We start from the raw sequence: 14,382 nt of genomic DNA, 5'->3' as shown, positions 1-14,382 counted from the left end.
AACTCATGGACTTCTAACACTATGGGACTTGCACATCACTAAGAAAGCTAAGATTTGGTATAGATGCAGTTCAAGACACTTGCGTCCTAAAGCAGGGACGCCTGTACAACTCTACAAACAGAGGCCAAAAAGAACAGCCCAAAATAGTTGAAGTATTTCCATACCACACAGAAAGTGAAAATTTTGGTATGCCCGTAGATGCCCCAACTACTAGAATTGTCCTAAAGAGGAACATGTTAAAATCTTAACAGTCAGAACTCAGGCACAGCATTTGCCTCAGAGTACTTCCAGGACAGAACACACATGGAATGGAATATTAGGTTGTGAGAGTTCTGTTGCTCTTTCACGCACTTCAATAATTAGCCCGTTTTGTTGTGGGGAGATGGACCATTACTAGTAGCAGTGAAAAAGAAGCAATCCACTCTTGCAGAATGCAAGCTGTATTAGCAATATTGGCAACTTGGCACTTAATAGTGGTTCAATAGCCAAGATACTCTCTACAAAGTAGCAGTAACCCTGGCTAAAACAAGACTAACTCACCTTTACCTACTAACCTAACCACCTCAGTCTTCTCTCCCCCCAATGCCATCAACATAAATGCAGTTAGAGCAGGCTGCATTTTCATTAGATGAGACTTAAGAGGAGAAGGCCTCATGATTTCAACACCAAGACTGTAGGTTGCTACCATTTTTCCCCACTACAAGGTACATACTAGTTACCTGCCTTTTCTTTCAGTACAGCAACGACAGGTCCTTATAGATAAGGAACATACACACAAGACACACAAAATGAGGAAGGAACAGAGCAGGCAAAGTGTTCTCAATGCTCTAGATTTCATGGGTCAGACTGCCCTTCCCCTCTTTTTTTCCCCTGGCAGAAGTGCCTTGCTAGCCTTGACATTTCTAACATTACATTTGATGTTCTAGCCAGGTTTGTCCCTTACACCTATAACCAATTACTTCTATAGATTACGTGGCACTATCGTGATTAACATCTTCCTATGGCTGCTTTCTCCTAATATATAAATGGGGGAAACAGGGAGACCCAAGGGCTGCAGCTGACACTGAGCTCATTACAGAGCCTTCATTTCCCTATGAGCAACTGGCCACTTGCAAACATTAACTCTTCAAGTTCCACACATTTCCAGACATCCCAAGCTTCCCATCTGGTTTTAAACAGTCCACGGTTGTTAGGAAAAACATTCCTATTCCATACAAAATTCATCCCTTCAAAGTCCCAGACAAGAGGCACACATTGCTGTAAGTTGTCAATTCTTCCAAAGTGCCCCTGCTACGCATCCAAAAGCTGGTTCACCTTGTGAGTGTGCTCTCTGCCCTTTGGTGAGTAGGGCATCCAAAACTACACAGATTCCCATCCTGGAGGTCTCATTTTCACTGCAGCTTTCAAGCAGGAGTCCTACCTTCTCCATATCGCACACAAATGAGAGAACACTGTACATGCCAGAAGACACAGGAGAGGGCACTGGTGGTGGTCACAAACCTTTGTGGGCCTCTGGCCCCTGATCATACCTCGCTATGCAGAAAGTAATTAATCATTTAACCAATTGCAGAAGCATGATAGACATCACTGCAACCATCTCTTTAACTGTTCTTTCCTTATGAGAAAGTCCAGGTAAAATAGGTATGAGGCTGACCATCTCTTTCACAGGAATGAGCATGCGGTGTTTTACAACTGCCAGAGCTGAACTACAAAGGAGCAGTAGCAGACTTAATAAGCGTGGTGCATCGGTACAGCAGGGAAGTTCCGCCCCTTGTTGCAATGTCTGTCAAGTGACCCTCAAACCCAGCCAGAAAGGTATTAAGCTTATCTCTATAATCCACAGCTATTCAGTGATGACTTGTGGTTTCTGCAGCTCAGGCAAGGACCCTTACTTATTTTAGTTCCAATCAGGGCTCAGAATAGGTATGATAGCATTTTTTAAACAAAATGCTATCCTGCCTTTCTTCTGACATAGGAACTACACAGGTCACGACCCATCTAAGCACTGATCAGATCCAAGCCTGCTTAGCTTCAGTAAGGTGGTGGCCTCATACGCCTTCAAGACCACACCCTGGTATGAAACATTACAGATTACTTTTGTTCATACAATGTTTGAAAGAACTGCAGATTTGGACACACACAAGAGCTACAGACAGGACACAAGTATCAGTGATAATGAGAATGGACAGTAAGACAAGAAAGTATCAGCTTTCCTCCAATATGTAAAACAGCCTTCACTAGAGATTTGGCCTTCAAGCAACTTGACTTTGCTGTCCTATCCCCTCCTCTACCACAACATCTGAATCCCTAACCCTGCTTTCCAAACCTGATATTTTGACCACTGACTCCTATCAGCCCCAGCCAGCATGGCCAGAGTCCAAAAGGTCTGGAGGTCACTAGGTTGAGGAAAGCTGTTCTAACCTCTTGCAAAACTCACTTTGAGACAAAAAACAAGTTAATGTCCCCACCTTTGCCATAGATTTGCGCTACTAGCTGACAAACTGCTTTGCTGAATGATTCAGAGCAAATTACTGATATGCAACCAGGGACAGAATCCTTCCTCTCTCAACAGACAAGTCCTGAGGACCATCTTGCTCCAAAAGCATGGTACATAATTAAAGTGGTTCTTAAACATTTTGGATTATACCCAAGCTTGATCAGGACATGAAAAAAGTACAGAGATGTTTTAAGGTGTGCTCCATTTTACAAGCTAAGGGCTATAAACCAATTGTCACTCCCCTCACCATAAACTGCAGGAAGTCATAGGCAGCTACCTGAATCTGTGTCTGGTATATGGAGCCTAGATCCAGTTCAGACAACAGTTTATTGGTCCCCAGTCCAAAAGAACATACTGCAGAAGTCATTCTACATTGTTTACTACTAATAAAACTGAGCTCCAGTAAATCAAGAACTGAAAAGAAATAACAGAACTCTAATTTTAAGGAAAGCACAATGCTTTTAGGGCAGTTGTGCCTCTGTCAGAATTTTTGACAACTGACAAAAGCATGCAAGTAGTGAGAAACTTGCATAGGAAATTTATTATCTTTGGCTCTAAACACTTCCCAACTCAGGGTATTTGTCCACAAAGTAAAACATGAAAGACAAGCATTTGGTGTCTAAGGATGCTAGTCCAAGGACTCTTCCCCATTCCTTGCCTTAAGGAGGCATTTTAACAGCCCACCCACCCTTTCCTTTAATTTCATTTTTATTTGACCAAATGGCCTAGTCTGATTCATGCCCCCTTGTATGTGAACCAGAGAGAGTGACTCACCACAAGTTGAGCATTTTCAGGCAGCTACAATAGACAGTGTGAGGAGAAAGAAAGACAAATAAAAACACAGAAAGGAAGGGAGACATCAGTTCAGAAGCGAGATGGAAGCATGTCATGGCACATCATGCAAACATGCAGTGCAGATCTGTGATACACACCAGGTCCACCTGTCTTGTCAAATCTGGTTCCACCTGAACCTTCTGCAACTAGCTGGGAAAGTGATATGACAAGGGGGTGTTGCTGAGAGACAAGACAAGCTTTCATAACAATCTAGGACAACTTTGCTAGAGCATCAGAATTAACATCATCACTGAAGGAAAAGTTATTTAAGGGACTTTGGCAGATGGGAGCAAGAAGGTTTCTGAATCTTTAAGCTGCAACAAAACTCTTGATAGCCAGCTAGAAGGGCTCAAATGCAAATACCTTAAATGCTTTGATGGAAGCATGGCAATTGATCAAAACTATACCCCTACATTTCCTTAAATGCACTTATAATTTTGAAGGATCATCAATCTCCCTACATGCTTTGGAAAAAATATTCTTCTTATTAACACTGTCACTGTGTTATTTAGGTTTCAGCATGTCCTGGAGAAGACCGAAGTAAGGACTTTACAGTCCAACTTAGGCAGAACACAGATGACAGTGGAAAGTGTGGAAGAAAAACCTAAACAGAAGGGCCAACAATCTAATGAGCTTATGGGTTGAAGCAAAGAGTGGAGAGCCCTTACATTTAAAGACTACAAAAGACAAAGCTGTTGTGGAAAGTGACAAAAGAGACAGAAAAGTGATTTCAAGCAAGGGATGATATATAGCACCACTAGCCAGCAAAGAACACAGTAACATGGATGAGGGTTTAAAACAATTTTAGAGGTGTACAAGAAGTAGTAGTGGTAGCAATTAAGATAACAAAAAGGGAGGCATCCAATATCCCTAAGTTTGCAGGCTTGTGAGACTGGAAAAATATCAAACTTCTGCAAGGAACCAGAGCTTGGAAAAGTTACTTTTTTAAACTACAACTCCCATCAGCCCCAGCCAGCATGGCCACTGGATTGGGCTGATGGGAGTTGTAGTTCAAAAAAAGTAACTTTTCCAAGCTCTGCAAGGAACAAAGTAGGGGGAGGTGAGAGGTAGGAAGAAGAGGAAGCTTTTGGGTAAAAACATCTTACCTCTGAGAATCAAGAGGCAACATGCCTATAAAGACCAGTTGCTATGGAACAACAGCAAGAGGGGGCTATTTTCCTCAAGTCCTACTTGTGGATTTCCTCTAAACATCTAATTGGCTTCTATGGGAAACAGAATGCTAGACCAGATAGGCTTTTGATCTGATCCAGCAGCGCTCTCTCTTAGAATTAGTAACTCCATTCTTAACACGTTGTCCGGTTTGGGACATTGACTAGGCACACAGGAAATGTTAGCAATGCAATTAGAGTAACAGTATTTGCTAGAAAGAGATAAACAGAGTAAAAAAAGAGAATGTATCAGCGTAAGTGTAATAAGCACAAGCCATAAGGGTTAAATGCAAGCAACCAGAGCAAATGGCTAAATTTTGACTGGAACCTAGATCACTATTGTGAGGAGAGAACTGAGATACCAAAAACAGTCAAATATGATTGAGCAGGGCAACCAGAAGAAATTTAAGAGGTAAGTGACCCCAGGAAGAATTGACAGGACTGAAGGCACCAAACTGGTTGATTAGAATATAGGCACTCTCCAGTTTGGTCAGAAGAAGGTATTGGAAACTTTGGTAAAAGCAGCTTCTGTAAAGCTAACCAAACAAAAATCAGATTGGAGAAAAGCAGAGAAGGGAGTTAGAGGGGGAAAGGTGAAAATGATTGTAGAAAATGCCCAAAGAATTCTGCAGTGAAGGGTACGGGATGATTGCTAAAGGGAAAAACAGATGAGTATAAGGAAGAAATAAAGATATTTCAATGCCTGAATACCCATGCGAAGGAACCAGACAACACAGAATGAATGAAGAAAGCCAAAGAATGGAAGTAGAGACAGGAAGGGATGGGTCAAGAGAGCAGGTTGCAAGACTGGTGCTGGAAAAATAAGCATTTTTCAGATATATGAATGACAGAGCAAATGATGAACAACAAAAATGAAAAATGCTGGGAATGAAGAGAGATGGAAAAAAGGCTTAGACAGAAATTCACTAACAGATCTTGTCAATCTACTCCTCAAGGAATACAAGCTCTATCACAGCAGGAAAAAAAAGCAGCAGGCAGGAAGGTTACAGGAGCAAGATTACGTGTGGGGACACAGACACAGCAGGCTTGAAAAATATGACAAAGTTATACACAGCTTGGGGTAGACAATATTTGAATGGTCTGTTAGAAGTTGATGGTTTAAAAAGTAAATAAAGATCATCCATGGCTTGGAGACGAAGGGCAGAAAGGAAGAGCCAAAGGCAGAGTGGGAGAGAGAAGAGACAGTGTCTTGTCTACAGACAAGTAAAGCTGAAAAAGCCTTTTTCAGCTTTCCAAATTTTACTATACAAGTCGCACACACACTCACCCACAGCCAATTCTATGCAGAATTAAGTGCACCTAGACCCACTGAAATTAACAGGACTTGGTATCAGTTATTTCCTTTATATAGCTGCACTTTCTACAACAAAAGTATCTTGATGATTGGAAGTCCATGTGAATTCAAACTTCTTAGAATTTTTTAACCCAGAAAACTGTGGGCAAAGCTTGGGTGTGCAATTTCAATGGGAAGGTCAGGTGCAGAGGAGATACGGTGCACTGAGCAGTATCCAGAGGACCTTCACCAATTCCAGAGTCAACATTAAATCCCCCTAGCTTTCTCATTTACTGCAGAAGAAAGCCACATGGCTAGCCTGTAGAAGCAGAGCCAAGAATGTTGTTTTATTGGCATCTCCCACTAGGGATGCACTCCTAGGCACAATTAGCTTGGGAGTAAAACTCACTGAACATAGTGTGATTTATTTCCAAGTTAACATGCAGAGATATTGCTATTGTCATAGTTGCAGCAATAAGTCCACCACAGAAAAATATTTCCTTAGGGACGTTTTGGATTCTTTCAGCTGTCTAGCTCAATGGAGGTGGCCTAACTTAGCTGATGCTGCAATGTCAAAGCAAAAAGCACTCTTGCACAGAGCCACAAGCTGAGCATTTTATTAAAGCTAATGCCCAAAGAAACTGACAAGTATTGAAGCCCAGTTCACTTGAGCAGCACTTGCTGAGAACTAGTCTGCTGTTTTAACTGCCAAGAAAGCCTCAGGCAGAAAGCTCTGTATACTGTAGACTAATAAATACCAAAAGCATTTAATATCTCCTTCCTCCCCCATCTACAGATATTGTTCCCTTGCAGAGGAACAAAGGCTAAGTTGGGAAAGCAACACACAATGATTAAGTCTGCCACAAGCACTTCTCAATTTTACTTAAGCACATTTAAATCCTGCCTCTCTGAAGGTCAAGGTGGCTATGAAGCTATCTTTAGGGCTAAAGACAGAAACATTTGCAAAACAGTAACACATTTCTTAGGTAATGGAGTGCTAGGCAATTACTTCTCCTCAGCTGAAGATTCACACCTGAAGCACAAGCACTGAGGTACTGCATACACTTACTTTTCTCACAAGGAAGCTCTCTAGCCATTTCCCACACAGGAAATCAAGGATAACAATGCTTGCTAAAAAGCCTACTAAGTACTATTTATGATTGCTGAGAGATTCAGTAGCCACAAGACAAGCCAGACAAACTGGCAATATTTCCTTATAAAGATAACATGACTGCTTATCACTGGGAGAAGATTCCACATCATGGTTCATGTGGTGGTAATAGCTCATGCAGAGTACCACCAGATGGTAAAGATGGAAAAACAGCCAACACATTATTCCCTCAGCACCCAAGCAAAACATACCTTGCAACACTCAGCAGGCAGCTTACAAAGTTAACATGATTTTCCATAGCAGAAAAGGAGTTCTTGTCTGACTGGTTAGCTCAAAATAACGTCATTGCAAGGATGAGTTATAATCCAAACACATGGGCTCAGACTCGGAGAGAGGATGAAAGCAGGACTCTGGCTTCTACATCCCCAGAAAGAAGCTGAACTTGATATGTATGTACAGCTTTATACACAGAGGCTACAGCCCTAACTCAGAGAATGTTTATTATACATGCCACTTGCAAATTCTTCTGAAATATTTCCATCTAATTTGCAGTGCATGCTCTGGCCAAAAGTAACATACCTAGACAGTGCAAGTGAAAAGAAGCTCTATCACCACCAGCAATCACTGTGGTTATCATGCAAAAAAGAAAGCATCTGATGGCAGTTTATGGATATAGGCATCAAACACAAGAACACATGAACAGACTTAAAACAGATGATGCAGGAGAAAAAAACTGCTTTCCACAGCAAACATACTTAGCTTCCTCCACTACTTCCACCTCAGTACGTGCTGCAAGTTGTATATTGGAAGGTGCTCCTGTTGGTTCATCGATGTTTAACTCACCATTGGTTGAGCTTACCACCTGATAAGAACAGAAACATAAAGCCGACATTAACATGAAAACAGTTGCCATTTGCATCACAGCATATGACCGTGTTATATATACAGTCAATTATGTGACAAGGAAACTTGTGCTCAGAAATGGAGTTTCACCCTAGTCCTTATGAACTACTTTTCTTCCCATTCATCCTGGGCTAGAAGTCCACTGCAAACTTTCCATGAGGTTTTTTTTTTAAAAAAATCAGAACACACTTAAAAAACGTACGAGACATAAAATGAATTCTGCAGACTGCTAGTTTATGAACTTAAGGATATTAACTTTTAAACTTCTGGCCTAATTTGGGACCAAGAGGGTTCCAAATGACCGAGAGAAGATCCACAGTGGTCTGAAATAATTAGCAGAAGCATCATGCAAAACAACAAAAAGCAACACAGATGGTCAAAATACACATATAGCATGCATGACAAAAGTTTGTTTACAAGAAATGATCTGTGGCACTACAGTTTGTCTAGTATGTATTAAAAAGTCCCCCTGTTGCGCTCCTACCTATCACTCTGTCTTTAACAGAGGGAGACACGTTTTACCAGTCACACTTCTCTGTAGCAATGCTGCTGTTAGGGACTTTGCCTTATTCTCCTCAGCCTTTGCTATAAACATTCAGGTATACTGTAGGGCCCCTCTTTTCAGCATTCTGCTTTTCGGCATTCCGCTAATATGACAGCTAAAATTAAGAGTAAGGCCCCACTCATATGGCGCTTGTTCTGCTTTTATGGCTTTTTTTGGGCATTTCAGGTGCTAGACCAGGACTTATAAGTGATGATGAAGTGGTTGGGGGCCAATAAATTGAAGCTGAATCCTGGTAAGACAAAGTGTTCCACGTTCTTGGGTCTGAGAGGTGGAAGGAGTAGGTCCATAGCTTGACGGTACTCCTAGATCCAACATTGTCACTGGATGCTCAGGTGGCCTTGGTGTGCCTATTTCCAGCTCTGGCTGATTCACCTGCTACAACCCCTTTTGGAGAGAGATGACTTGGCCACTATAATCCATGCACTGGTTACTTCCATATTGGATTACTGCAATGTCCTCTACATGGGGCTGCCTTGAAAACAACTTAAAAACTTCATCCTCAGATTACTGGCTGGGGCTCTATGCAGAACTTGCATAACCCCCATTTTAAAACAGTTGCATTGGTTGCCAGTTCACTTCCAGGCCTAACTTAAGGTGCTTACGTTAGTGGTTAAATCCCTAAATGACTTAGGCCCCAAATACCTTAAAGCTCCTTCCCTACAGATCCTCTTGGGTATTAAGATCAGCAGAGGTGACCGTGGTAGTTTCCACCACCCTTACAAGTTCAGAGGTGGTGGCCTGGAAAAGGGCATTCTTTGTGGCAGCTTTTAAGCTGTGAAATCCCCTCACCACAGAGGTGTGTCCGGCTGTACAACTTTTGTCATATCCTGAAGATTTATCCTGATTATCCTCATCTTTTGATATCTCAGATGCTTGTTTTAGGAACCACCCTATTCTTTTGATTGTAAACTGTTTTAACTGATTTTAAAACTGTATTTCTACATTGTTGTAACCCACCCTGGGACCTTATGGTGAACGGTGGGTAAGAAATCTAATAATTTTATCCTAATTATTAGGACCTCATGCTATTAATAACTGCTTGTGATGTGGAATATCAAGAGTAGGTGTTGACCACATTTCTTGACAGTGTCCAAAGATTAAGACATATTAGGATTTGATTCCAATAGAAATAATAAATATTACTTGTTATGAAACCCAAGAGACTCTTTAATAATTTTATTTTGTTATTTTAAAGGGATTGCCCTAGGATGGAGATATCAAAATGAGGGTGTATTTCCTAACAGTAGCCCACATGACAAAGTTATAATTGGGGAAAAAGAAGAACTACTGACAATAGATGGATAATGAGAATTTGGAATATGGTATACATGATTAAGTTATTATTATTTATTATTTATTTATACCCCGCCTTATGGCCAAAAGGCCCTCAAAATTATGTATAGAAACAGTAAGAATTAGGAAAAGTAGACAGTACGTTTGAGAAATACGAGTCTCTTCATTACTTTCTGGATTTATTGAATTAATCAATTCATTTATAGGCTGCTTAACATAAAAAACTCTAAATGGAATAACAATACAAGATAAATTCTTTTATGTTGTTGGGTGAAATTTAACCCTTAAGAAAATGAAGGTTAACAGCTGTATGAATAGTCCTAGACCTTTGCTTTTCTGTATCTCCCTTTTCTCCAACTATTTTATTATTTCTTTAATTGCAAACACATCTTATTTATATCTGTGCTCTACCCGATACCTGTATTTATAGCATACGTTGCTAAGATATTGTGGAGATACTGTATATGAGGTATTCTGGAAAACACTAAAAGAAATTCTGAAGAAAATTGCAAATTTTGCCTAAAGAGCAAATGCAAATGTTGACATCACACTTACCTAGCATAACTCTCATATTATTCTAAACTGAGGAATCTGTGTCCCAGAGATATTCTGAGCATGGACAAAGATCTCACATTGTGCCACTCTGTGACAGAGGCAATTCACACATTTTAGTTGAAGCTTTATGTTAACAAAATATGCACCAGCATGTGGTCAACAGGAACATCATAGGCAAGTGGCTGCAATAGAAAAGATGCACAGAACAGAGGAGGACAATACCTGTACTGATCCCCCGTGCCGATCTGAAGTTAAGTGAGATTGCAGAAACAAAGCATTGGCTTGTCGCACTGGCGCCATTTCCCAGTCTCTACGTTCTGATGCAGTCTGCGCAGGCATTTGCAAGCATAGAGCAAAAACAGAGGAGGGAAAGCAAAAGTGAACTAGAGCAAAGCACTGCTTTATTTTGAAAAGCACAATGTCAGCTCATGGGGGGGGGAAGCAAAGCATTTAGGAAACATTTAAGTTGTTAAGTATTAATGTTGACAAAGTCTACTCCCATCCTTTGCATAGAAGCCAAAAGCAGTAAAGGCAAAAGTGGACTTCATTTGGTAGGGAAAAAATTACAGACTAAGCCTCTTATCAATCTGTTTCTTTAAATGTTATATAGAGATACAAACATGATAAATGGAATGCTAAACAAGAAAAATATTTTAGCATTTATAATATAAAAGTTGGCAAAGACTTTTAGGGCCACATGCCAGCAGTTATGCTCTCTCTTTCACACATGTACATAATACACACATGTATATAATACACACACACACTGCTGGGTTTAAACCTCTCCTCTCAGCCATGTGCTACAATGGAGATGCAAATCATCCTATCACAGCACTGAGGGGAGAGGAAAGGTTTAAACCCATTCCCAGCACTGCAATGGGAGATCAAGCCCTATCTGCTTCCCTTGCAAAACAGTCTCTCCTCTCTCTGGCGTGGCTCTGTTGCTAGGTCTTAACGCTTTCCTAGTGCTCAGGAAACAAGAAGGAGCACTCCATCCTGTTTCCTGACCAATAAGGCCTCCTAGCACGATTGGCATGAGAAGAGAGACCTGAATTTGCCAAGGGGTGGCAGGCTACCAGCAGTAACTTGGAAAGCCAGGTTTGGGCTGCAGGCTCAACACCCTTTGTTTATGTAGTGCTTTCTACTGTTCACGCACATTATCTCAGTAATACTCACTTCAACCCTGTAAGGTAGATCAGTACTATATTCCCAAATTCTAGATAAGTGGCTGAAGCTGGGAAATAGCGTTTTGCTTAATACCTAACAAAATTCCCAGCAGAGGAAAGATTTGGACTAGCAACTTTTTGTTTCACAACCATTCCGTATTGCCCTGAGATACACATAGAAAGTTTCCCTGACTTTGACAATAACTGTAAGAAATGTCAGCAATGAAGCAGGCACAATAGAAAACAATGTGCGGATTCCTCCATGGAATTTCTTAAAAAAACAAACAAAAAAACACTCTGCAGACTCCCCCAAACAAGCATGAACAGTAAACCAAGAATAAACTTTGGTTATAACTTATGGTTGGTTTGGAGAAAGACAAACCACAAGCTCGGGGCTGGATGCAATGCTAAGCCAAACCACGGCTTATCTCCCAGCCCCACAACAACAGGAAGCTGCTTTATACTGAGTCAGACCATTGGTCCATCCAGCTCACTATAGTCTATATTGTCTGGCAGTGGCTCTCCAGGGTTTCAGACAACATTACCTCCCAACCCTACCGGCAGATGCCCAACCTGGGACCTCCTGCATGCAAAGCATGCTCTACCATTTGGCTACAGCCCAGCAAAGCAGGGGCTATATTCACCCTGTGCACAGCATGCTGTGCATTCATCTTTAACCCATACTTAAGCTGAACTGTGATTTACAGTGATGTGAATTGGGCCATAGTAGTGCAACAGTTCCCAAATTGGGTGCTAATGTCTATGTGCAAAGCATGAGTTCTACCAGTGCATTATAGCTCCCTCCAAGAAAGGAGGGATTTTAAGTTTTTTATGTGCAAGTCGACATAAGATAAAAAACCTTGTGCTATATGTTATTTTTGTAGGCTTATTTTCAGGGCTTATAGGACCTTGAAGCAGTCAACAGTTCTTAGTATTTGACTAGATTCACATAGGAACAAGTGGTCCTGTTCTAAGATGCTGTCTGCCACCCACAGTATGTGTAAATTCTTCTATTAGAATTGGGGGGGGCATTGATACTCAATTCTGTTGTAGCCAGAAGATTTTAAAAAGTTAACTAATTTAAAAATCAACAAAACACTGTGGTCCTTTGGATTTGGAATTTCTAAAATATATGCTTTTGTCTTAAACACTGAGCTGCAATAGAATAGAAACCATTTCCAGTTCTGAAGACCTGTTCAAAAGGACACTGACTGGATGAAAGACTTCCCAGTTGACCGTAGCCATGAGCTAAGTAGTTGAACAATTGCCAGGCAGCAAGGAGGAAGGTGTTCATTGGATATTTTCAGCATCAGTTAAGTTCTGCTTATTCATTTCTTGGTTATTTCTGCCAAAGGTCATGCATTCTCACACTCAGTTCTGTCATCCACATATACTAGTGGGGAACTTACACTCCTCTGCTAACACTCCTCTACTAGTTCTCAACTGAGCTCCGGTTTATACACTGCTTAGGTTAACATGGTTTCAGCCTGGAAATGATCCCCTTTGTGCAAATCACATATAGAGTCAAATCAATTGTCCACCTAAACCTATGATTATATCTATTTAATTTAAGGCATTTATATACTACACGCCGTATTCGCTATCTCAGGCCAGTTTTACACATGTTTTCCCTGCTCAGTTTGGTTTCAATACAGAACTTGCCTCACTTGCTCTCTGGCAATGAAGTATTCAGTGGACAATCTGATCAAGTTATTATTGCATTTTTTATATAAAAAATGCATAATACTGAGCACTAAGTATTTTTTGAAGGTTCAAAGCCTGACCTTCCCACTCAATTCAAATAAACAATGAAACAGATTAAGAGAAAAGTTTATTAGATGCAGGACGATATTAACTAATCAGTCTTCCTACAACCTCACTACCAACAACGCAAAAAATGGAATTAACGGTCTTTTTTCTGTACCTTCTTTGAAGTTAATGTTTCAATAAAGACTGGAATAGAAAGGTATATTTTAAAAAATGTTAAAGGTTAACAAACCTGATTTCGGAGAGGCTGTATGGACGATCGATCCCTATGTGCGTGGGTATCTCTTGTTACAGATGGTCCAGATTCTACATGCATGGGCCCCACTGGAGTGGGCTGAAAAAACCAATTGAACCATCAGGTGACACCCCAAACAATCTTCACTTGCTTCACAACTACAGCAGATAATTTTAGAGTAGGAACCAAGATGATGCTGCCCCCATATTTTCAATTAATGAAGTAGTTGCTTTTGGCCAGTGCAGACAAAGAGAGCCTGCTGCTGTACTGCCTTCAAGTTGATCCTGACTTATGGCGACCCTATGAATAGGGTTATCATGGTAAGCAGTATTGAGGGGGTTTGCCATTGCCTTCCTCTGAGGATGAGAGGCAGTGCCTGGCCCAAGGTCACCCAGTGCGCTTCATGGCTGTGTGGGGATTCGAACCCTGGTCTCCCAGGTCGTAGTCCAACACCTTAACCACTACACCACACTGGCTCGAAGAGAGGGAGGCCCTCAAAGTGCCGAGCCAGCAACCAGCTAAAAATGAAAGTAGTAATTGTTTATTACAGCCCAACGTGTTTCGGGTATCAAAAAACCCTTTTCTCAAGGGCAATCTCAAGCAAGTAACACACTATTACCTCATCCGTGTACGAAACTGACCCAGGCAAAATTGATCAAACTTTCATTTTCGGCTGGTTGCTGGCTCAGTACTTCAAGGGCCTCCCTCTCTTCGGCTGTGGTGCATTTGAGATGCCTCTCTCTTCACTCTCCTGCTTTTGGCCAGTGCCAAACAACTAAAATCTCGTAAGATAGACCTGGCCACGGTAATGTATACATTTAACATCTGCATGAATGTGGTAGATGCCATGGTACTGTTTTGGACTGCTCCCATTCTTAATGGGTAGGTTGTCCTGCTAGATGGGACACCCAAGAACGGGATACAGGTTTACATACTGTATTGGCTTATATACTTTTAGAACTGGAGTACAACCAATGGTTTGTTATTCAGGTT

The 14,382-nt window shown here is 41.1% G+C and overlaps 1 protein-coding gene across 5 annotated transcripts in view; it reads right to left on the bottom strand.

Annotated features, from left to right (window-relative positions):
* Nucleotides 1-14,382, bottom strand: part of CSNK1G1 (casein kinase 1 gamma 1) — a 58,306-nt gene that overhangs the window by 13,565 nt on the left and 30,359 nt on the right. For 4 of the 5 annotated variants that reach the window (XM_061595723.1, XM_061595719.1, XM_061595720.1 and 1 more), the window contains 3 exons: nucleotides 13,387-13,488; nucleotides 10,444-10,548; nucleotides 7,661-7,767 (listed from right to left, as the gene is read on the bottom strand). In XM_061595723.1, coding sequence (XP_061451707.1) covers nucleotides 7,661-7,767; nucleotides 10,444-10,548; nucleotides 13,387-13,488 — 314 coding nt within the window. The remainder of the gene's footprint in view (nucleotides 1-7,660; nucleotides 7,768-10,443; nucleotides 10,549-13,386; nucleotides 13,489-14,382) is intronic. The other variant, XM_061595724.1, reaches the window with a different exon arrangement.

The sequence above is a fragment of the Rhineura floridana genome, chromosome 14, assembly GCF_030035675.1.
Source record: "Rhineura floridana isolate rRhiFlo1 chromosome 14, rRhiFlo1.hap2, whole genome shotgun sequence".
NCBI classification, from domain to species: Eukaryota; Metazoa; Chordata; class Lepidosauria; order Squamata; family Rhineuridae; genus Rhineura; species Rhineura floridana.
Note: the sequence above shows the minus strand (reverse complement) of the source record. Positions and strands in the feature narration are given on the sequence as shown.